This window comes from Ambystoma mexicanum, chromosome 6q (assembly GCF_040938575.1).
Source record: "Ambystoma mexicanum isolate Mex_15411 chromosome 6q, UKY_AmexF1_1, whole genome shotgun sequence".
Classification (NCBI taxonomy): Eukaryota; Metazoa; Chordata; class Amphibia; order Caudata; family Ambystomatidae; genus Ambystoma; species Ambystoma mexicanum.
The window spans coordinates 1,597,217,317-1,597,243,148 of NC_090937.1; the positions used below are offsets into that span (position 1 = coordinate 1,597,217,317).

At 46.7% G+C, this 25,832-nt stretch overlaps 1 protein-coding gene across 1 annotated transcript in view; it reads left to right on the forward strand.

The window, feature by feature from the left end:
- The first annotated feature begins 12,609 nt into the window (after positions 1-12,609).
- The window catches only part of LOC138516880 (uncharacterized), a 192,882-nt gene continuing 179,659 nt past the window's right edge, over positions 12,610-25,832 (forward strand). Inside the window, exon 1 of the mRNA XM_069632329.1 lies at positions 12,610-12,691. Within this exon, the coding sequence (XP_069488430.1) occupies positions 12,679-12,691 (13 nt within the window). The 5' untranslated portion in view covers positions 12,610-12,678. The remainder of the gene's footprint in view (positions 12,692-25,832) is intronic.

The following is a 25,832-nucleotide window of genomic DNA, read 5'->3' on the forward strand; positions in this document are numbered from 1 at the left end:
CCTCAGGCCAGCTAGGGGATCCTTTCCTGCAAGCCTGTAGCATTCTGTTATGCCAAGGATTATCCATCTGGATAATGTTTGCTTTGTGACCGCCAGACACAATTTGTGTCCAGTCAGTGTACCCCACAAAGCGTTGGTGATCTTGTCTTATTTTAACCATCTGTGATATGTAAAAACTAAGTGCCCTTCTTGGATCAAGCCTGTGTAGCCTGTCCTCCTCGTTGCTAGGATGTGGAGGTGGATAGAATGTTGGCAAAACCATCTTTTGAGAGATGAGAAAATCTGATGCAATCTTCGGAAGAAATGTAGGCTTAACCATTAGAACAACTTTGTCCTTATAAAAAGTTGTAAACAGTGGTTTACTGGATAAGGCCTGTAACTCGCTCACCCTGCGGGCTGATGTAAAAGCAACTAATAAGAAGGTTTGAACCCCTTAAGTGTCAAGGACGAGTATGCTCCTCCTTTTTGCATGGACTTGCATACAAGCCTGGCAGTTAAAGTCTCAATGGACATGATTGAAGCAGCTCAAATGGAGCGCACATAAGACGTTTTAGCACAAGATTCAAATCCCAAACTGGGACCAGAAAGGGTGTAGGAGGGAACACATTTGTGAGCCCCTTAAGAAATTGGATAATCAGTGGCATCTTGAAATATGAGGTTTCCTCCGATGTGCACTTAAAGATCGAAATAGTTCCCCAGATTTGCCAGATGTATTAAGATAGACAAGACATAGCACCCTGAAAAAGGTCCACATTCTTTTCCCTGCACCAGCTGCAGAATTTGTTCCAACAGCTGTGGTACAAGGATTTCACTGCTGGCCTTTTGGCCGAAAGCAAGATCTTCATTATGTCATCTGGGAGGTCCCAATCCTTATATCTCAAACTCTTCAAAACCATGAAGGTTGAGTGTATTGACCTCTGGATAGAGAACCCAAACATCCTCTCACGGGAGAAGGACCTCTCTTTGTGGAAGACGCATTGGAGGTCAGAAGTGCATGTTCAGAAGGTCCGAGTACCATATCCTCCTGTCCCAATCTGGAGCTATTAAGATCATGGATTTCCTGAATTTTCTCAACCTCCAGATTACTTCACGAATGACGGGGCTGGAGGAAATGCATTCAGGAGTGGAAAGTCCCAGTCTACTATGAAGGCGTTCCATAGAGTTCCTCATGAGGGAAATTCCCTAGAGCAGAACAGTTTGCACTTCCTGTCGACACTGGTCGTGAACAGATCCACTTGAGGGGTTCTCCAAAGGGCGAAGATCTCTTGAAGGACTTCATGAGCTAGTGGGAGACTGTGCTCTGCCTGCTTACAGTGTCTGCCGGCGTGTGCTCCTCTCCGGCCAGGTGAACTGCCACTAGGGAGATTCATTCTTGAATTGCCCAGAACCGAGACAGCTTTGCTGGACCTTATGTCTAGGCTGCTGCAATATATAGATAATGATGGACAGACAGTTATGCTTATGCTACTTGACCTCTCTGCCACCTTCGACCTGGTGGACCACACATTGCTGGTCTCCAGGTTAGAGGAGGTTCCAGGGTTCTCAAGGTCAGCAGCCTGCTTGGCTGAATCATTGCTTAGCAAGCGTCAGTGCCGGGTAATCAGCGCAGTGGCAGATGCAAAAACCGATTGAGCTCTTGCAAGAAGTACCACAAGGGGCCTGTGTCTCCTCAATATTTTATAATATTTTTACCATCCCTTTCTTTGACTTTATTGAAAAAAAACAAAATTGAGTTCACAAACTATGCCGACGACACAAAATGTGTTGTCCCCCTCTTTGGCAATTTTGTTGAGGACGAGATTATGATTAATAGGGTATATGGTCTGATCCAAAGTTGGATGTGCAGTAAGGGAGCTTGCACTGAACACTAGCAAAACTGAGCTGGTGCCGGTGGCCACAGAAGCAAAAACTCGTAAGATGGAGACAGAATAAGTGCTGATGGCTGTGACATTAAAACAAAAAATAAAGTAAAGACCCTTGGGGTTTACTTTGACCATAATCTTAATAACACATGCACCATTTAGCTCCAGAGAAAACCGAGAGATACTTGCTAGGACTCTGATGGGTTCCAGACTCGACTACTGTAGTAGCCTGTTGGTTTGCCTACAACTGAGGGTAATCGGCTTCAAGTTGTGCAGAATAACGCTGTTAGAATTATAATGGATCTTAACAGGAAAGACCATATTTCTGAGGCCAGGAGGAGTCTACATTGGCTCCCTACGAAAGCCATAATTGCGTTTCGACTCCTTCTAATTACCCATAAATGTCTCAAAAGTACAGCAGTGCTGGAAGTAAAATCTAACTCACACAATCTAAGATGAAATAACAATATCCAATAAAAATTCCATCCTGTAGACTGTCACAAGTAAAAAAAAAGGAGCTTTTTTCGCTGCAACCCCTTGTGTTTGGAACACAATTCATGTGAACCTAATAGAGGAAACCTCAACATCTGCTTCAGGATGAAACTAAAGACATACCTGTTTAGTTAGGTCGCCCACTTTTAACTTGTATATGCTCCCCTGGTGATAGCGGACTTTTGTGCCCTGCTGTTTATTGTCTCGTCTATATGTATTGTCTTGCCTTGTTTTATGTTGGCACCCATAAGCCTCTGTGTCAGTGATGTGCGATACAAATTAATAAAGTAAAGTAAAGTAACCAGAGCTGTATTGCCTCTCTACACAGTGGTTGTGACCCTGCACTTCCTCTCTTGTTGAGATAGTACATGGCCACTGTGTTGTCTGTCATTATCAGGACATTCTTTCCCTGTACAGAGGGAAGAAATGCCTTCAGCACTAGTCTGATCTCCGTCAACTCCAAAAGGTTGATGTGTAGCTTGGACTGCGATCGAGATCAACGACCAATGACTGTCAGATCATTGGTGTGTGCTGCCCACCCCGTGTGTGAGGAATCCGTAACTACTGTTATATCCGGCCAGGGCTGCCAAACAGGTTCTCCCCTCAGAATGCTGTCCTCGCAGGCCAACCACAGTAGTTCCTCTGCGACCCTGCTCCGAACCTGAAGCAGATCTGACATCTTGCCCGGGAACTGAAACCACTGGGTTCTGAGAGCCCACTGGCAGGACCATCTGCAGAATGTGTTGAGGCCTCACCTCGGGTGGTAAGGCTTTTCCCAAGGATGCATACCGGACCACTCTGTTGAACTGGAACCTTTGAGATGGTATCATGTGGGACTTCTTGAAATAGAGGGAGAAGCCCAGTCTGTGGAGAGAGTGGTAGGTTATGCTGACGTGATCCAGGATCTGTTTCGGAGACTGGGCACTGATAAGACAATCGTCCAGGTAGGGGTAGATGTCATGCCACCACTGCCATCAACTTGGTGAAAACCTCAGGCGGAGGTCAGCAAGAATGGCAGAACTCTAAACTGATCATGGGAACCGCCAACACTGAAACTCAGGTACTTTCTGTGCTTGTGATGGATAGGGACATGAAATCGAGCATCCTGAAGGTCCAATGACACCATCCAATAATGAAGCTTGAGGGCCTGAAGGATCTGATAAAGGGTGGCCATCTTGAATTTGTCCTTTCTGAGGAACTTGTTCATGCATTGCAAGTGCAAGATGGGTCCCAATACTCTGTCCTTCTTGGAGATTAGGAAATAGGGAGAGTACCATCCTTTGTTCCTCTCTGTCACAGGTACTGGTTCTATAGTATCTTTCTCTAGCAGGCTCGAAATTTCCTGCAAAAGGAAAATATCCGAAACTTTGAACAAGTGGCTCTCCAGTGATGATCCCGAGGCCTTCTTAAAAAGGGGAGACAGTAACCCTGGGCTACTATTTCCAATGCCCATGCATCTGAAGTAATGCCCTGCTTTCTTGCAGTGCTGAGAGAGTCTGCCTCCTACTGGGGTTTTGTGGGTTAAGGCCTCAGAGAGGTTTTGAGGTGGCTGAAGCAGCGACTGAGGGTAAAGTATCCGTTACTTGGGCGGACTTGGCACCTCTTCCCGGTCCATCACGTTGGAATTTTCTTTGGCCAATTTGACCAGCAAGTCCTCTCGCTCTACCAAAAGAGGAGTAATAACGAAAGGACCTACCCCTCCAAGCTCGTCCACTGGGGTGTGACGGTTTTGGCTGTCTGATGGCACCGCCAAGTGATTTGTCTGCCACCTTTGAGGTCTGCAGTCTCTCCAGGCTCTCATCAGCCTTGCTGCCAAACAGATGAATGCCGTCAAAGGTCATGTTGAACAGTCTGGACTGAACGTCCGGTGTAAATCCGGACTTCCACAACCACGCAAACCTGCCTATCACTGTGCTCGCCGCCATGGCCCTGCTGATGCTGTCTACAGAGTCCAAACCTGACTCTAGAGATTCACACATCGCTTCTTTTCCGTCTCACACAATGTTCAGGAAGTCGTCTCTCTCTCTTCGCCCTCGGTAATGTGTTCAGCCGCATTGGATATACAGTCTGACAAGATGAATGAGAACTTTGCAAATACGCAAGGGACACTGGCTGATTTTAGCGCCATTTTTTAGCTTTTTCGCGACTGCATCAAAAAGCTTATTGTGCCTATATGGCGGTGTGCTATAATATGCCGCTTGTTTGGACGTGGAAGTTGCTGCCTGGACTACCAAGCTTTCCAGTGTCGGGTGTCTGGTTTCGATAAGTACTCAGGATCACTACTTGAAGGATTGTATTTTTGGTAAGTTTCTTGTTTACAGCTGGACATGTATCCAGCTTGTGTCCCTCCACAAATGCCATGTCCCTCCTCGCTGTACGCCAATAAAAAGGTCTCAGATTGTAGGTGATGCTGAACCACCACGTAACAGCCAAAACTAAACACTAAGGGGAACTAATGAACACTGGGGGTCAGGGGAAACAACTATGTATTTGATGGGACACCATGGGATTTGTGAATCCCTCAGAGCTCTCCCAGTCATGCTAAGGGTCCAAAAGTCACCCTATTGGAGGAAACGTCCCCAGTATAGCCTACCAGGAAAAACACTGCATGAGAGAAGGAAAAAATTGCCTTTAGTGCCATCTTCAGGGGAGAGTGAATTTTAAGAGGGAAGAAACCCTTAGAGGATTAGTCACAGGAATAGTTTGCCTAGAATAACGTTTACAGTAAAAGTTCAGATTTTCACTGCTCACTCTGGGCTCAAACTGCAAGTCTGCTCACTGTGCGGGATTCCTCCTCGAGTACATACCATAACAACTGGCGTAGTGGGAGCCTGATGCAAAGTGAACACCTGGAAAGATGAGAAACAAATAGGATAGGCGGGTTGAGTATTGATATGATATGGCATTTATATTGCACCTATACACAAGTGTTTCAAGGCACGACGAGGCAAGGGAGGGGGTACATAGGGAAGACAGACAACAATCTTACTAGGCCAGGTGAACATTGAGATCACGCAAGTGCAGAGGAAGGGGGAAGGGGAAATGTGGGAAGGGGGGTGTGGGCAGTGTAGTATATGGGATCAACCGTAAAAATAAATAGAATAAATAAAAGTAAAAAGTAAAGGCTGCAGCCAGCTGGTGGCAATTGCAAGTGCAATCAGGTGTCAATTGCTGGTAGGAGACTCTAGGGATACAGAAAACAGTCCTCAAGCACAGGGGTTGCAAAGGAGGCGGTGCATGTGTGCATCTGGCTGGGGAGGGGACCTGGGCCCAAGGTCAGAGAGAAGCCAGGTGACAAGTGCAGTTTCAGTTTCAGCCAGGAGTTCAGCAGGGGAGAGGAGGAGAGAAAGCCGAAGCAAAGAGGAAGGTTTTGAGGTGCTTACGGAACTGGAGATGGTTCTCCTCAACTTTCAGGGAGGCAGGCTGTTTCAGAGGGAGGCCCCAGCCGAAGAAAGAGATCTACCACCAACTCATTGCTTGGAGAAGCGACTGACCCTGAGGGAGTTGGAGGCGGATGAGCGAAGAGCACGATAAGGAAGACATTTAGGAAGAGAGAGTTGAAGATATTGAGGCTGCAGCCCTCAGAAGACCTTGTGGACAAGGCAGAGGGTTATTTATTTATTTCTGTATATGCTTGTAGCGCGCCTAAAGCCCGCAGGCATCAGGCATTAATGTGCGCAGCCACTGGGAGCCAATGCAGATATTTCAATCCTGGAGAGATACAATCCGTGGGCTTGAGACCAAGGACTAGTCTCGCAGTCCTGTTCTGGATGAGTTGCAGAGGGCGGAGAGTAGAAACAGGCAGATTTAGAAAGAGGCTGCTGCAGTAGTCCAGGGTACAGAGAACCAGAGCTCTGGAGACAGCGAGCTTCTGGGGGAAGGAAAGGAAAGGAAGAATACCTCGGAGGAGGTGCAGCTGGTAGTGTGACTTCTTAGAGACGTCAGAGATGTGTGGAGAGAAGGAGAGTGTAGAATCAAAGATGACCCCAAGGTTTTTAGCCTCACAGGTGGGAGCAGGAAGAGGGCCAAGAGAGACCGGCCAGAGAGTAACAGGAAAGGAGGGAGCGGGTGTGCCGATGAGGAGCATCTCGGTCTTACTGGCATTAAGGCAGAGATCATTGGCGGCACACCACTCCTGGAGAGCAGACAGACAGTCAGAGATGAGAGAAGGAAAAGTGTCAGAAGGGAGCCTGAAAATAAGTTCAGTGTTATCCGCATAGCACTGAAAGTTGGAGCAGAGAGCGGCAATGAGGTGGGCAAGAAGTGCCAGTTGAACAGCCAGGGGGAGAGGTTAGACCCCTGGGGAACACCACAGGTAAAGATAGAGGAGAGGAAGGACACAAGTTGGACCTGCGAGGGTCTATTCAGAGAGGAAATAGGTCAGCCAAGACAGGACCTGATCAGTGATACCCAGGTTATCACGGAGACGGTTGAGCAGGATGGCATGTTTGACCATATCAACGGCAGAAGAGAGATCAAGTAAGATGAGGACATAGGGGATTTTGGAATCGAGGTTGGAAAGCAGGTCTTCACGGATGTTCAGGAGAGCAGCTCTGAAGCCAGACTGATGGTCATGCAGAATACCAACATATTCAGTGTGAATATTAAGCTGGGAGATGGCCAGCTTTTCCAGGAGTTTGCCCAGGAAAGGAGTGATGGAGATAGGGTGATAGTTAGCCGGGCAGGATGGGTCAGACGAGGGTTTCTTAAGAAGAGGGTGCACAAGGATGTGCTTCAGGGGGAAAGGGAAGACTCAAGTGGCGTGGGAGTGGTTGCAGAAGTCGGTCAGAGCAGGAGCCAGGGTGTCAATGTGGTCCTTGATGGTTTTGCTGGAACAGAAGTGAACCTGTTTTGACGAGACTTTCATGGATCAGACTTGTCTAGAAACCTTGTCTGGGGAGAACAGGGGAAAGGCAGAGAAGGAGGGATGAGAGGTGGCCGAAGAAGGGCCAGAGGAAGAGCAGGCAGTAGAGGGGGCAGTGGGAGAGGAAGAGAGAGAGGACAGGATGTCCTGAGTTTTAGAGATGAAATGAGAAGCCAAGGCCGTGCAGAGGGCCTGGTAGGGGATAGGAGAGGTAGAAACTGCAGCAGGATTGGCCAGCTTGTTGTAGATTTTAAAGAGTTTGGACGAGTTGTTAGATACCGCAGAGACACAGACTTGGATGTGGGTTCTCTTCATGGTGCGGACAGAGAGCCGGTATTGGGGGAAGGCCAGTTTGTCAGAGGATGTACCGGAAGTACGCCATTTCCTCTCAGCCACCCTGCACTTGCGTTTCAGGGTGGAGAGGTCTGAGTCGTACTAGGAGTTGCACTTGGCTTTGGGCTTCAAGCGGATCCTCATGACAGGGGCAAGAACATCGAGAGTATCAGATATAGCAGCTGGGAGCATGGAGAGGGCTGTGTCAGGGTGTGAGTCAGCCAAAGGGGATCAGGGGGTAAGAGGGGGTGAGAAAGTGGCGGCGAAAGCCTCCACTGATGCACACTTCATGGGTCGGATAATCGAGACGGTAGGTGGCAGTGCTGGAGTTGGCTTGGCCTGAGGTGTGGAGAGAGTGAGCTTGGAGGAAAGGCGAAAGTGATCACTCCAGGAGAGAGGAGTGGTGAGAGGAGTAGAGAGGGGAAGGTCTGTAGAGATCAGAACGTCAAGAGTGTGCCCTGCAGAGTGAGTCAGGCCAGAGGGGAGGATAAATAGTGAGAGACAGTCACAGAGGTCACGAAAGAGTCCAGAGGAAGGACAGGAAGCATCCAGGTGGATGTTAAAGACTCCAAGAATTGAGTTGAGTGGTTGAGACCAGGAGGGAAGAGGAGATGTCCGCCCACTTAACTTTAAAAATGTGGTTTCAGACCGCAAACACTATTCCTGACGCCAGAACATGGGATCGCTCTGCAGCCATGAAACCTGTTCCAGACCGCAACAAAGGGGACACCCTTTTTGAGCCCTCTTACGGTGGTAACAGGAACATGAGAAAAACGGGTTCACTGAGAGAGGTACAGTACCTGATTACAAGTGGAGTAAAGGTGCGCATATGAGGAGGTGGTGGAACTCTAAATGGAACAATTGGTGCAAATCTCCCTATATAAAAAGAGGCCCCTATACTGAAGGAATTAGGACGGCCTTCCAGAGATTTGGTGTAGTAGCAGTGACAGGAGTGCGAGAATCAGAGGGAGAGATCAGAGGTTGGCCAAACCAAATAGTTACCTAACACTGTGAGAGAGTTGAGAAACAGTAGGTGGCTAAGCCAAATAAGACACACCTTGAGAGAATATAAACTTGCAGGAGATAATAGAGTAACAACAAGCCTGCTGGGGGCCTTGACTCAGAATTTGCGGGAATCAGAGGATACTGGTTAGAAGGAGAAATAGAGTTGCATCATGGGAGTTCTAGTGCAGATCTGGAGGTAGCCACTAAGCCATCATAGCTGAGAGTAAGCTTTAACCTTGGTTGCATTCCCTTGGATGGGTGGTTATAATTGCTGCAGCCTGAATACAACCCAGGCTGGAAATCCTACCAAAGAAGACTGCTTGCAAAAGGGGGCAAAAAGCGTGGTAAGAGTTACAAGAAACCACTACGGCAAAAGAGGAATAGCTGAGCGGCCTTATATTGGTAGAAGTGCCTCACCTTCCTATGCATCCTGCAGAGGACAGCCAATATCTTGGCTGCGTCCAAGTAACACATTGTGATGGGGCACTTTAAGATACCCTTAGACTTTGAGTGGCATGGAAGGCTTTTCAATGGTTTGAGACCAAATAAATACATGGACCCTTAGTGAGAAGTTTGATGCCTTCTGCAGTAGATGTATACATGCATTATTTAATGTGACCACATGAAGAAATCCGGTGGGATCGTGAGTAGTGCTGCTAAGTAACAGTTCTTAAATAAGGCATGCCATGTACCTGTAATATTTTTAATAATATGCCTTTCACCCTTGTTCGGAGGAAGGAAATGCATATGAAAGAGCAGGGATTCACACTATTACTGTCCCATGAATGCAAATGCACAGGCGGACCATTAAAAAGCCACTTTGCATTGCCTCTCTACCTGTAAGAGACTCATTAAAGGACTTCATTGATATGGCGCAACCGGGGTGGCTTTCTGTCATTAGAATGCATGATGGAAGATAACAGAAACGCGTGACATGGAACTATCTCCGGGCCACCACATTCAATACACGACTGCAAATGAGAGTCATACAATACAAAGAATCAGGGCTCCACATCAAAATGCAACTGCCATAAAATATGTCAATAAGAAAATCTTAGGCACTTTTGACATTAGAGAGGTCACTCAGCTGGGAAGTCCCCTCTCACCACTTCTTTCAAATTTAGCAGCAGTAGAAATACTGTCCCAAGTTTCTTCATGGTACGAACTCCAATAATCCCAATGACGAGAGAGGGGAGAAGTGAGTTTAATAAAATCTTAGATATATGTATCATTTCCTGTACAGAAAACTTGAGCCCAAATTGCTCCCTTTGGGTTAATAATAGCCACTAAGTTTGTTTTTACTACTGATCCATCTGTTGCGGTGTACCATCGCTGTTTCTTAGCAGAAGCTAGAACAAATTATTTTATAATAGAATCCCTTGCTTAATGTATTGTATTATAAACAAAATGTATCCTTTGCAAGTATTAAAAAAGTATGTATTGTACATCACTCCTTTCTTGTGCAAACTCCTGGAGAAACTGGCTATCTCTCAGCTGACCCTCCACACTGAATCTATTGGTTGCTTCCACGACCATCAATCTGGCTTTAGAGCATCCAGAGGCACGGAAACTGCGCTTCTGAACACCCGTGAAGACCTGCTCTCAAATCTTGACACTAACACCCCCTCTGCCCTCATTCTCCTTGGCCTCTCCTCTGCCTTCGACACTGTTAACCATGACATCCTGATCACACGTCTCCGTGACAGCCTGGGAATCACAGGTCAGGGTCTGGCGTGGTTAACCTCTTTCCTCTCCGACCGCCCATCCCAGGTGGAACTAAGAGCTTTTCACTCAACTATCACTCTCTCAACCTGTGGCGTTCCCCAGCGATCTAACCTATTCTCCTGGTTCTTCAACATTAATATGGCTGCCCTGGCACGGGTGTTTGCCACTTTTACCTCTTACTTACAGTGCTACGCGGATCACACACAACTATCTTTCAGGCTATCTCTGCTGCCTCCTTCTCTTCGCTCATACCTGACTGTCCGCTATTCAGTCGGGGTGTGCTGCAAACGACCTCTGCCTCAACGCCACTAAGACTGAGATTGTTTGTATTGGGACCCCTGCTCTAGCTTTCCCACTCTTGCTCTGGACGGCCTCCCTTGGCCATGCACATGCACTCACCTGCAAAGCAAGAAACCTGGGGGTCATCTTTGACTGCATTCTTTCCTTCGCCTCTCACATTTAAGACATCTCTAAAAAATCTAACTATCAGCTTCACCTCCTGAGAGGTACTCTACCCTTTCTCACTTTCCCCCAGAGGCTCGCTGTCTCCAGAGCCCTGGTTCTCTCCAGGCTGGAGTATTGCAACAGCCTCTTCCTCAACCTCCCTTCTTCTGCCCTGCGCCCTCTGCAACTCATCCAGAACAGAACTGCGAGACTTATTCTTGGCCCCAGGCCCAAGGACCACATCTCTCTGGTGCTGAAATCCCTTCACTGGCTCCCCATGGCTGCAAGGATCAAGTTCAAGATCCTTTGCATTGTTCACAAGGCTTTTTGGGATATGGGACCTACCTACCTGCAACGCTGCCTACCTAAGTACTGTCCCTCACAAGCCTTCCGCTCTTCTACCTCCAACCTTCTGCAAGCGAGCCGGTTCTTCAAACAGAGATTTGGAGGGAGATCCTTATCTTCAACAGGTGCTTCCCTCTGGAATAGCCTCCCTTCCGCTCTCTGTTTTGAGCCTGATCTCCCTAAATTCTGGAAACTTCTCAAGACTTTCCTCTTCTCCTCTTCCTTCTCTCTCCCTCAACCCAGCTAACCCAGATCTCTGTTTTTTCCCTCTCTTCCTCCTTTTCCCTACAGCTCAGAGTCTAACTGGTCCCCGGCACCCCCTCCAGTCCTCTTTTGCACTTGCCTTAGAGCCCTACGTTCATCAACACTCAAGGCCCTTGAGAAATCAACCCCAGAGAGTGGCTCTCTCTGCATTTACAACAGTCTCAACCCACCAGGCGCACTTGATCCCCCACCCCCGTGACTCTCTGTGCACTTGCTCGATCCTTACGCACTGGGCTTGAAAAGTGTCCGTCTGTTCTCCCTTGTCTTCATATCTTAATTGCATTGTTAAAACGGCAGAATCGCTGCCAGGCCTATTTTCTGTCTCCCAACCTGTTTAAATGTATTTTCTTTTTACACACTTACTCTGCTTGTGCAGACTATTATCGTCTCAGAAATTCAAGGGCTCTGAGCGACTGTTTTTTTCCCCATGTACCCACCCTCCTTGAGCACTTTGAAACACTTGCCTGTGTATAGGCACTATATAAATAAACAACACAATACAATTCTACAATTGCGCTTTAATGCTCAGACCCTGCCCTCTCTCGCTATTTCCATTACCGGTTCATTCCCACATGTGAATTCAGGATTTCAATGATGCAATATTACACCTGTGTTTATGGATGCAGAAAGTCTTCTGGAGAAAAAATATATATATTTTCTTAAAAATAACTAATTTTGATTTCTGTGAAAAAACTTGTCAGGAAACCAACTCGCAATTTGTCGACATTCAAAAGGACTTGAGCAAATAACCTGACATCAGACAATGGGCGAGCCTCCCCTTCCGTTCATTGCTGGTGATTTCCCTGAGATCCAGCACTGGGGAAAGAGAAGTGGATGGTATTCTTTTCTCTGGAAGACCCCTTTAATTACTACAGGGGCATGCAGAGGTCACCTGCCATGCCACACTTTTCCAGGGCTGTGTAAGGAGTGAGCCATATGTGCTGCAAGGGTGGCCAGTCTAGCTCTCCCTGGCAATCTCTTGCTGGGGGTATTGTTGCCATATGCCTCGTATTGCCTTGGCGTGGGACTGGCCCTGGGCTTATGTGTAATTAAGGTTTTGAATTCTTGATTAATTAGGTCGTTAACAGAAGCTGGTGTGTTTGCATCTGGGAATACAGCCAGAGTCCCCAGGTGACTGCCACATGTCTGATCAGGAGTGGTCCACTACCAATTTGCTCTGGGCCAAAGAAGGTGTGGTTCTGAGGGCCTGAATACAGGGTCCACCTCTACCTCCTGCACACAGGATAAATACAGTGCCTCCCACGCTCATCCCTCACAGACACCAGCTGCTTCCTCCTGCCTGTACTTCCTACAGTGAAGAGACTAGAAGAGTGACTGGACGCCATGGCTAGACCAGGTACAGTACCAGAAGCAGGCAGATATCTGCCCCTTCCTCCTCTCCCTTTATCGGTCATTGAGCAGCGGATGTGAGTCCATTTAAATGTCTGATGTGCATGTGACCAGGAAACTACACTAAACAAGTAGGCTTTTTGTTTCAGACAACACGTGCTCTGCCTCGTCCTATCTGGGCAATGGTTCTCTTAGTTATTGCCTCATTTCTATTAAGACCTTAAACGATTCTACAATACGCGTAGCACTTACTCCTGAAAAAGATGAACACTACACAGGTGCAGAAGATTTGCATGAGCGGAGCCTATGTAAAAGGACATAGCTTTATTAAGTAGATGAACCTATGGCGAGTTGTGATCATTTCTTTTTCTTTTTAACTGTAATATGAATGCAAATGTAAATGTAAATATGTTTAATTGTTCTTTAAGGTTTTATACTTTTTTTGTAAAGGTTCTGCATTTTGTAATTGAATCAATAACAAATTTTAAAAAAAAAAAGAAAAAGGACATACCTATTCGAATGACTGCAGATCAGTTAAGGTTAACTTTCTAACACTGACCACCCAACAACAAACCTCATCCATAAAATATGAGGGTAGACATCCACACCATCAAGACATCCCCGCTGAAATACCCCCACTCATTACTGGGATTTGAGCCAGATCACCTACGATTCAGTAAGAAATAGGAGCAAAACATGGGAAAGCCTGTAACGGACAGATTTATCGCACACATGAGAACATTGCCTTTTTTCTATGGTGGGCAGCCAGTGGTGGGAGAAACAAGGGGCGTGGAAAGAGCCTAGTGTTCACTCCAGCTCTCTGCCCTGCCCTCTCTGCATTAACACTTCCATTATGAGTACTATAGGAAATGTTTGGGTATTTGAAGAGGTAGTCCAACACTATAGAGTGTATGATAGAGGCATGTGGTGAAAGAGAATGAACTTTGCAGGGAGGACCTAGTTAAAGAAACCACTGAAAGAACAGTGCTCCCCTCCCCCTCTTTACAAGTGCACTGATTCCTGGGTGGTTTAAATAGTTTTCCGTGCTCCGTCTCAGATGTAGCCTGGGTCCGAAACACACCTCTATCCAGCAGCCACCCTCAGATTGAAAATCCAATGAATTCTCATGCTATGAAACTGCTGCATAGGAACACCTACACTACAGATTCCATTGACAGCACAGCACAAGGTCTGCAAGTGATTGCACATTGCACCCATGGAAAGGGCGCTCAGCCAATCGGTGGCTGGAAATGTGGACGAGAACACACTGGGTACTGTCTACACACAGGGTTAGCAGGCCAGGCGGCACACACGTAAGGTAAATTGGGGGTGTTAAGGGAAAAGCATGCCAGGGAAGCGGGCACAGTGATCTAAATGATCACTGCGCTGCACCGTAACAGGCGTCAGCATTTCCGGCCGTCATAGTTATGGGCGGCGCAGTGATCACATAGATCCGAGTGGGGCATGCTAACATTTAAATATTCAAAAAAGAAGGGGCGAGGCGCGCACTCCAATTCCTGGCCAATATATTACCTGAACAAGTTTCCAAAATCAATCACAGGGTTGAATCCCAATTTGCTGCCCAATAGTTCCCAGGGTTGATTCCCTTCTTGCACTGTTGTACTCCTTCAGGCGCTTCCGTATCTGCAATACTCATCAGGGAGGCTGAGTTGCCATTCAACTCAGGTGAAAGCAATATAAATTCAGTTGCAGTCTCTCGGAATTATGGCCAATGTAGTGAACCCATTTAAACAATTCAGTAAACCAGTGACAGACACACAAATCATACCCTTAGCAGGGAGAGGGGGGAAAACCATGACTATGGCTCTCCAGTGTACAATATCTTTTCTGTCTAAGTGTGGGACACGCTGGGACATGCTAACCTTCACATTTCTATGCACATGCGACTCAGGATAATGCTCATGTTTTGTCTGAGTGTGGCACATGCTAAGAAGCACAATTCTATCAAGATGCGGCGTAGGCTAATGGTCACGATTCCAACTAAGTGTGGGACATGCTACCATTCCTAATTCTGTCCAAGTGTGGAACTTGCCACCATTCACAATTCCTTTTAAGAGAGGCACATGCAACCATTCTCAACTCCATCTAAGTGTGGCACATGCTAACATTCACAATTCCGTCTAAGTGTGGGGCATGCTGACAATTCCATTCTATGGTAATGTTAAAGGATATTTGTACCGCGCACTTTCACCACCGGAGTGGTCCCCTGACGGCTCTGAAAAAGGGAAGGGGGAGTGAGGCAGTGGGATTAAGCTGGAAAGTGCAAGAGAGCAGTGATGTGCCATTGGCAGCCTCAGTCCGAAGGGTCCATTGACTGGATGTTTGGGGTGTTTTACGGTCGGTAGTCGTCATGTGCTGTTGTGCAAGTCTATGTGTGGTTTGTTTTGTTGTTGCAGTGTAGTGAAGTTTGTGCAGATTGTTGTGTATCAGGCTTGTGGTTGTCTCTAGTTAGCGTTTGAGAGGTGTATGCAGAGGGGTGAAATTGTTAGTGGATCGGTAAATTGGCATTGCTGTCCTTGCAATTATGTTTAGGTGTGATGCTTGCTATCATTCACTGTTCCATCTGAGTGTTGCACTTGCTAATCTTCAGTATCCTATCTAGAAGTGAGGAAGGCTAATGATCACGGATCCATCTAAGAGTGGCACTTGGTAACATTCACAGTTTCATTTAAGTGTGGCGCATCCTAACATTCACATTTCTATCTAGATGTGACACAGGCCAATCTTCACAGTTCTCTCTAGGTGTGGCACTAGCTAACATTGACAAGTAAGTTAGTGTGTAATGCAATACAACATTTACAGTCCAGCCATGAATAGATTTAAGTTGGTGGTCACAAATCTCTCCAAGTATGCATGGTGTAAGTCTATGGCAGTCTACGTTATGGAAAGGTAAGGTAAGGTAGAGTGGCACAGTGGTTCTATTTACTATGGCGACGATGGTGGGGACATTCTTGTTTTTTTTTGTTCATGGAAGATTGGTCTCTTGCAATATGCGCAGAGCCTGGTGCTCCCTAGAAAACAAAAAAAGTGATTTGCATCCAAGACAGAGCCCCAGAGTGTGAATAGCAATCACCCCTTTGTGTGTGGTGGGGGAGGGGTGTACATGACCAGTAATGGACTTTGCTGTGATCGGCTCTGCCTAGGCTCGGGCTGGCAAGCCATTGCCATCCATGTAACCCCCCCCTCCCACAAACCCTACGTGGTGGTGATAGCTACAAAACAACTGAAGGCAATCACCTACAATACAGACTCAGTTAAAAGCCATCAGATCACAGTCCTAGTGATCTCAGTCCTAGTGAACACACAAATATGCTGTGCACACTGTATTAAAATAACTGGACCGTTGTGAAGAGAACACATGAATAAAGCTAGTTGCATTGGCCAAACAAAGCCATATAGGAGCTATGAAGTGTGATGAACATTTTACAAAATTCTTTACAGTCTTTCATTGCTGAAGGAGTGAACACCAGGTTGATGATGGAATTAGATGAAGACATAATTGTTGAAAATAATTTGTGTGTGTTTAGATTAGGACCTTTACAAAAATGGTTACTTTTAAATCTTTGTCGGCCACTAAGGGTCTGAGGCTTAGCTCTGTAAATAGCAGCATTGAGTACACGGCATTGGGGTGAAGTCATGTGAGATCGGATTTCTGATCTTGTCTATCCCCCCCCTGTTTTCTTTTAGATGACAGGCAGGTGTATTTTATACGTGCATTGCTGCAAATGATGAACGCAGATCCTAAAAGTGGTCATTTCCTATGGGCCCACGTTTCAGGTGCAAGCACTATTGATGGAGGCTGGGAGGTCTTCACAGCTTCCTTGGCTCACACATTGGGAGCTGTGATTTAGCAGCCAAGGCCAGCGCTCAGGAATAAAGGAATGTCCACACATATTGTATCTGTATTTCTGTACTGTACAGTAAGGGGTGGCATTCTTAGCAATAAGCCCCAAGACTAAGGGGGAAAGCACTCTTTATCTTATTTAGGGTAAAGGTTGGCTGTCGGGTCAGGGTAACCAATAGCCTCGCCAGGGCTGTGGTTTGGGGCTGTGGCTGCAGGATTGCTTTGCCACAGGTCCCAGGACCCCTGCAGCATTGGTGGTGGTGTTTCCATGGCATGGGGGCAGCTGCAGGGCGTAGAGAAGACCTGCTGAAGTGGGGTACATTGAGAGAGGTCTGGTGGGGGCACAGGGGTAGAGGAGGGCTCACCCACAATGCAAGAAAATGCTGGCACTATGGGTGCGTGGTTCATTTCAAAGTTAATGCACCGTAGATCTTTAGCTTCTGTCAGCTAAATGCATAAAAGAAAGCAGCTCCTGCTGTTATGGACTCGTGCCAGGTATATGCTGGCACTTTGGCTATGGTTTCAATGGATAAACTCGCAGTTGGAGGGAATCTTACGGAGACAGCATTTAGTGGTCAGAGTTGTCCCTCCCTGCACTCCGCAGACCTGGATCTCCCTGCAGCGTGATCTGCTCCCCGGTGGGCTGCTCTGAGCACCCACCCAATGAACCGCTGTTAGGCGATTAAAAGTGGTCAACTGAAAACAGCATAACACGTTATTACTTTGAATACATGGAATGTCCAGACGCTTTTCGTGTTGCAGGTAAGTATTTACAGAACCAAGCAGTTATACAATTACACGCCATTTATTTATTGAGGGAACAAGAGGTTTCACCCCGAAACACGCGAACAAGCAAAAAGCTAAATAGGGCGCCAGTTCTGAATAAGTTGCACTCATACGAGGCACAGGTAGTAGGCAAAGGGGCACTGGATGGTTTTGGTACAGAAAATGAGACCGGGCAAAGGCACACGCTAGACAACAGTGGGCTGTGTATTTACAGAGCTATCTATACAGGGAGGCAGGGAGGGAGAGTAATGCGAGGGTAAGTATAGGGTGCTACGTATACATTGAGGAGGTGGATCTTTAGTACAGATTTACAAGAGCTGAGGGTCGAGGAGATGTTTACATGTGGAGGGGAGGAGGAGGTCCAGTGGTGTGGGCAAGGAGGGGTACGATGCAAGAGTGGGGCTTGCATGGTGGAGAGCAGCAGGATGTTGTGTCAGCATTTTAAAGGGTCCATGCTAGCAGTCATTGTCTCTGTGTTGGTGCCAGGGTGAGGTTGAAGGCATTCACACAGACCCATAAGGCTGCCGATGGCCCAGCGCACCAGTACCTTTGTGGCAAGGTCAGCCTGCATACAATGCTATGCTCCCTTCAATCTCATAATATTACACATTTCAAACGGGCGTGGAGGCAACTCTTTCCAGGATACATTTCTGTCATTCTTTGCAGTGTAAAGATCGTGCACATAGTTATACTGGATCCTCATCGAGTTATCACCAATTCGATTCTGTGAGCCTCATTACAATTCTGCGGGTGCAGTAAAAGTGCTGGTAAAAAGGGTGCTAACACCACCACCAGCACTTTTACTGCACCAGCAAAACACAAGTTTCCTGGTGATGGCATTGATTTACCACCAGCCAATAGCAGGAGGTCAATTTTGCGACAACCAGCAAATAAATGCCAGAATTACCGCACCGGTAAATCCAGTGCAAGTAATTCCAGCAATCCCCTCCATGGAGTCCTATCGTACTCCATGGGATGGGGAATGACTTACCTTGCTGGCACTCAGAATCTGCTGGTCATTCCAGGTGACCAAGTGCCATTAACGGTAAGTCTGTTTGGTGGTATTGCACGGCTAATTCCGGTGCCAGTAATTCTGACAATCCCCTCCATGGGTTCCTATGGGACTCCATGGAATGGGGAATTACTTAATTTACTGGCACTTGGAATCCGCTGTTAATTCCATCTGAACGAGTGCCGGTAATGGTAAGTCCGTTTGGTGGTATTACGCCAGCAATACCGGCGGGATACCACAAAACTTGTAATGACCCCCTGTGTGTCTTGTAGCATCATATTTCCCATGTTACATACAGCGCTCCCTCTTATTCTTATTTTTGTTGACTATTGGTCAACATCCAAACATCTGCTTGCACAAGTGTATTTCTTTTTACCCGTGCCATATCTAAAAATCGAATGAATACCCTTTGCTTGCCAATGTTGACCTTGTTTACTAATAAGCTACACAGCAATGACAAACACGTACATACACATACTGGCTACCTTTACCACCTTCTTCACAAACCTCTTGATAAGGAATAATGTGAGCCATCCCTCCAACACCCCAAACAAAATTGGCCCACAGTACAAACCTCAGCAGCCTCTGAGCTCTCAGCAGCATCAGAATACATTCCCTGGAGGGACGAGTTACCCTCATGGGGATCTGAGGGGCTAATTCTATCATTCTCAGCATCTGTCTCATATGTTCGCAGATGGAACAAAAGCTTTGATGCAACTTGAATATGATTCTCTCGAAAATGTGGGGCTTGAAATGTGAAAATCCCTGATCTGTTTTGTTGTAGCCCACCTTGCCAAATGTGTAGTTTATTAATAATGGGGCTTATTAATGGCTGCATATAGGATAGGACCAAAGCCAGGTGCTATTTTTTTCAACCCATAGCTATATGTATATTCATGTTTACCTTTATTTGGAAAAAACAGGGATTACATTTTGAATGAGCCCACGGGTGGGATGAGATCTAGGAGTTTGCAGTCAGGCTTTCTTTAGGATTGTGGTCCTCAGTCCTCACCACTCACCAGTTCAGACCTGCCTTATTGGCATAAAAACAATCACTCATTTTGTGAGACTTACAGTATCCAGCACTGCTTTCATTGGGTCCTGCTTGGCTGTTGCAGCTCAACTTGATAGTGCTTTGGGATGGTCCCTCTTGGGTGCTGCTAGCAGGCTGCTACCAGGTACCCCCACCTGGTAGCCACAGTTCTTCTGAGGGGTCATGCATCGGGCCAAGAAGGCACTGCTGGCACGAACTTACGGGAGGAATAAACATGTAAGAAGAAGTAGCATTCACGTTTAGTGGGAGCTAATGAAAAACTGAAAGAGTATGGTTTAGTAACTTTGTAGTCGGTTTGGATTGGAATTCAGAGTGAGACTAACAAGGTAAACCCGAACGGTTAAACTCGAAGCTATACATTTTGTTTATTCCATACATAGGCAGATAGTGTTGATCTATAGGAATGTTATTCCTCTTTAATTGCGATTATTTTTTTAATTTGAGTGGTTGAATATATGGATAATAAATAATAGTAAGAAAAGAGTTCATTCAAAATAATGAAATTGAGTTGAACATTATTATATGTAAATACATTAAGGAATGTATAACTTTTGAAATGTTATGGAATGTATTCATTGGGCGAGTGCAGCCTTTTTTTTACACACGTTTAGGTTGTAAGGAACTGTCAGATTTCCAATCTACTGGTGGCCTTGTCATATGGCTTGCTGGCTTTCAATGCCCTAGACCTAGACTGCACGCCCCTCCACCAGTATAAAACTTCCTGAAGATCAAGTGAATGCAGAGGTAAAACCACCTTTACAGGGTGCTCGAAAGTTCCCAAATGTGCCCCTCGGATAAGTTGAGCTTTTCTGGCCATGGCTGAACGACTCAGTGGCCCTCATTACGACCCTGGCGGATTTCGCGGTGCTAAATGCACCGCGAAGCACGGCGGAAAGCCGTCGATAGCGCCATGGGGGTTGGCGGATTTACCACCCCATGCCGACCTTGGCGGAGCGGTAAATCCCCAATCCCCATTCTGCCCTTCCCCATTCCCATTCTTGCCCCATAGGGTATAATGGGAGTGGGGAAGGAGTTAATTACGCCACCGTAAAATACGGTGGCGTAATTAACAACGAGGTCCCGTAGCGCCATGGTTTTCTCCGCCTGGTAAAACCAGGCGGAAAACGGCGCCATGGCGCTACGGGAACTCGTAGTGGGGCGGACGGGTCCGCCGCGAATACCGCTGGCGGAAACCCACTCCGCCAGGGTCCTAATGGGGCCCAGTGACATTTTTGCAGCATTTCCTCGGGGTCTGATCCAACTGCAAGTCTCATGGTGGGAGTCAAGTACCGCCCTCCAATTACAAAGCCGGGACTCAAGAGCGGAGTTCCAGAAATTAATCAGGGGCTCTGGGACATTCCAAAAAGCACTGAGGGCCTTTAAAATTCCCAGCTAGCGTTCTGCTTCTTTGTGGGTTTTATTTGGCTGTTGAATTAGGAGTAGATGGGACAGTCTCACAAATGAGTGGATTTGGAATGATTTCAAGAAATGTGCGGTGTTTGGTGTTTCTTGATTCCTACTTCATCATCTTTTGTCTGAGTGTGTTTTTTTTAGCTCCTTCAGAGCATGAAGAGATGAATCATAATGAGGGAAGATGGAGCGTGAGAAGGAGGGGGTTGTGGTACAAGCAGAGTCCCTCAGCAAATGCAAGCAGGAGGTTGGCCAACATATTGAACTTTCCGTTGGTGGTGAGGGAGAGGTACTCCAGGAGAAGATAGTGGTGGTGAAGGAGTCTAAAGATCACTAGAAGGAGGAGCCAGAAAAGGCCCATCAGTAGATGTCTCAGGAGGAGGAGACTGGAACCATTGCAGCACTGCCTGCCCGTGGGTGAAGGCACGCTCAGACATTCCTAAAGAGGGTGAAGACAGGTTAGATGTCCCAATCCATTACATCACTGCCCATCTGGGCTACTTCGGCTTGCCGGAGGGTGTGACTAATTTGGTAGGCAGGCAGTGCAATATCCCACCTTTGCCAGAAATCATTTCATCAGGGTTACCCAGTTGCGAGGTCCTTGGGAACCTCGTCAATGCACAGGCATTGTAAGATGTGATCCAATGATGTGCTCAAGAAGCACACATCACATACAGCACCCCGAATTCTACCACTATCAACAGGATGCTGTACTGCTAGCTGTGGTAAAGGGGTGTTGCTCGTCGGTGATGCCAATGGGTCAAACTGCCCTGGGACAAACATGTGGGTGGACAGTAAGACCATTGAAATGGCCCAGAGTCAGGGGGAAAAGGGGTTACTTGCTAGAGTGTTGCCATTGGAGAGCTGGAGTGTCATGACCCCTCCAACACAGTTGAAGGTGGCCTCAAAGGAGAGAAATATGGCACTCCACCCCACCCCCTCCCAGGGCAGGCTCTAACAAGCACCCCTTTTCCCCCTGACTCTGGGCCAGTCCAATCATCGGAATGTACCACCACAAGCAGTGCAGCATCCCGTTTATGATGGTAGAGGCTAGAGTTGAGGTTGTGGAGCAATTTGGTGAGATACAGTGACAAGGAATGAAGGCACATAATACATTGTTGCCAATAATATAAATATTCCTGAAATGACATGAACTCTGACAGTCAATGTGAGCTGGATTACAAGGTAGTGCGAATAACATGATTCTGGAACATCCTGCACTCTTCAAGGTGACTCTGCAAGAGGGTACTAAAAGGGAGAACATGGCGCACTGGAAGAGCGCCGAAAAAAAGCATTAGTGACTATGATGGTTGATAGACCCAAATGCATGGAGGCAGAACCTCCAGTTGGTGACTTTGATGCTAGGACCGAAAGTAGGTCTGCTTGTTGGCTGAGCCAAATAAATATAGGATGATGTGCAAACGAAATATTTACTTTTGTAATTCCCTTAATTACTACTATCAAAGTCTAAATTCCCACAATATTTCCTCCTGCTGCTTCATCCAAGTGAATGTAGCTGGCTCACACACACATTTGTATCATCTGAGGAATATGTTGATTGGTCTACCAAGTAATGGGACTGGTGTTATTTCCCATCATAGTCTTTTGTTCATTTTTACAAATGTAAGCTCTCTTGCACGTGTATCACTGAGGGGTCTCCTCTGGTCTTAGACAATAGTCCCACTAGCGCTAGAAAACCACTGATCCTCCGTGCTAGCCAAAGAGCAGCTTTGGATTTCCAGCGGTAAGTGAATTAGTACAGATGACCACACTGTCAAACCAGAATATAGTCAATTGTCATCACTACCCATCTGGCATATGTCAATAGCATTGACATCACGCATCTGCCGTGGGCTTCAATTTTCCCACATAATTCTCATAAGGACACTGCTGCACATAGCAAGCCAGATTCAGAGAGGTGTCCGTCCCACAGTTTGTGGGTTTCCACGCTCTGAAAGCTCACCTTTGTGCAGCCTTGGCCGTAAACTATGAGACGGACACCCCCCATAACCTGTCTTGCTATGTGCATTGGGGTCCTCACGAGAAATCTGTGGGCGAACTGCAGCCCACTGCAGATGAACAGGAGTTGTGGAGATCAAGTGTGCACTGTCAGAAGAAATGCGACAGAAAAAAACTACTTCATTAACAAAATTGTCAAAATCAAAGGTCACATTGATGCCTCAAACTCGGACAGATCCCTGCTATCCATCCCCCTGGGCACTGCCTCCCTGGACGACTTCACCTCCTCTCTCCTGAGGATCTCTCGGATACACTCACTTCAATCAAATCTACTACTTACACTGATGACTACTTCTCGGCCTCCATTATTAAACAACTCACTGGCCAAGCACCCAAAGCACTTATCAGTATTGTGAACACCACCCTCAGTAAAGGTGCATTACCAGAAATGTGAAAGGCAGGTCTCATACGAACAGATTACCTTCGCAACTACAGACCTATCACGAGCATCCTGTTCATCAGGAAGCTTATTCAGAAAGTAGTTGCAACCCAACTGATTGCCAAAACTGACCAGCTTGATCTCCTCTGCAATTACCAGTCTTGTTTCCGCCCCAAATGCATCACTGAGAAAGCAAACATCCAAGTAGTGGACGATGCGCTCAGAATCACTGACACTGAGGACTTGTGTCTCCTAGTCCTCTTAGGCCTTTCCGCTGTCTTCGACATAGTTGATCACCAAATACTACTCCCCCTCCTCACTGACAGGATATCCTTCCCTGGAAATGACCTAAAATGGATTGCATGCTACTTATCTGGTAGACATCAGGGGCTGACTGAGACGGGCTCCTTCTGATTCAATTGACACCCAGTCAGGTGTAGGGTCCCCCAAGATTTCATTCTCTCCCGAGTCATCTTCATACTATACATGGAAGCCCTGTGAACTCTCAGAAATGACCCCAACATAGCTATCCATCAGTATGCTGTTGACACTCATCTGCACATTAAGTTAAGTGGCACTCATGGCGCTGCTCATCTCCTCAAATGCCTTGTTACTATCCAAACATGGATGTCAAACAATTACTTCAAACTTAACCCAAAAACCAATTTGTCCTAATCAGTCACCCACCAAACAACAACTTGTGCAACAATAACTGGGAGACATGTGCCTGGAAGGATTTACCCTCGGCTGTCAAACTCAGCCAAATCCCATGGATTCATTATTGACAGTAGCTTTTCCTTCCAAACGCACATTGCCAAAAAGTACAAATCGCATGGCTACAGATGCACACACTCGGCAAAATAAAACCCTTCATTCCCCAGAATGCATTCTGCACATTTGCCCAAGCCTTTCGTGATCTCACACATCGATGGGGGAAAAGGGCCTCCTTATTGGGCTTACACCTGTAAACCTGGCACACCTCAAAAGAGCTGCGCTGTAGTCCGCCTCACTAAATGTGCTGACAAATTCGACCGTATCGCTCCAACACTAGGCATGCTTGACTGGTGCTGCCTCCCCACCAAGAGTATATTCAAAACAGCATGTATCACCTACAAAGCTGTCTCAAACGGAACAGAAACATACTTGATATGATATGATAGTTTATTTATATAGCGCTATACACAATGTGCTTCAAAGCACTTCAAGGCAAGGGAGGGACCAAGGGAAAATACAATGACATTCTTACAGGCCATGAACAGTAAGGATGTGAAATTAACTATTGTACTCGGCCTGACGACATTTCAGATAGTGCAAGTGCTAAGTGACATAGATAAGGAAGGGAGGGGGAGAGTGGGAAGGAAATGGAAACAGACAGGTGACTACCGTTCTAGGCCTGACGACATTTCTGGCAGAGTCGGAGAAAAACAAAAGGTAGGGGGAGGGGTGCAGAAAGGGAGGGGAGGAACAAAACAATGACTATCGTACTAGGCCTGAGACATGTCAGATAGTGTTCGGGGGTGATGGGCACTAAGGGGAGGGGGAGTAGACAGATGAGGTTGCTATCATACTAGGTCCAGGGACAATTCTGATAGAGTAAGTGCATAGAAGAAAGTACGGGAAGGAGATAGGAAAAGGTAGAAAGGGAGAGGTGGACAGAACAGAGAGTAAGCAGTCAAAAAGAATGGAGAAGTAAGAGAGGAGAGCAAATACAATTGCAGAAGTCAGTAGTAACACATAGGGCCTCATCACAAGTCTGGTGGTAACCCTTAAATGCGGCAGTAGCGCTATTACCGCTGCATTTAAGGGTCTGCCAGATTATGGGTATGGCGGTAGCGCTAATAGCCTCGGCCGCTTGACTGCCCTTCTGTAAACGGTTTCAATTGACTTGACGTCTCATGTTGTGCTCACGTGTTACCTTCTGAAGGCAACGCCTTCTGATTGACTTGACGTCTCATGTTGTGCTCACGTGTTGCCTTCTGAAGGCAACACGTGAGCACAACATGAGACGTCAAGTCAATTGAAACCGTTTACAGAAGGGCAGTCAAGCGGCCGAGGCTATTAGCGCTACCGCCATAAGAAGGGCAGTCAAGCGGTTCCACGTAGCAGTGGCAATCCGACGTCTTATCAGAAGGGGCTGTCCCGGCCACGTGATCTAGCAAACTCAGTCAATTAACCTTTGCTTTCGAGTGAAGTCATCGCCCTACGCGTCTACTGGAAAAGGATATGTCTTCTCATTGCCTTGGAGTCTTCATGGGAGGTTTAATGACTGCAGACAAAGCAGGGGACCCTTTTCCTTGACTCCATGAAGAAGGCTGTGACCCACTAAAGCCGAAACGTCCTGGGACTCCTTTACCCTAGCGGTGTGGCGGGGTCCCCCCAAATCCAAGTAGAGATTTACTTCAGTGACGTCCTTTCAAGGATAACTTTCTACAATTAGAAAAACGAAATGTATTAACAGCAACAGAATGTTGTCATACTTCTGTCAGCATGCACATGTATGACTTTGTCTTATCTTCTGCTACATGTCTTTTTTCAAAAAAAAATTTCTATTTGCTCTATATTTGTTTACATTTTCTATGTGTGACTTTGGTGAAAAAATGTACACCCATATATTTTGTACTTA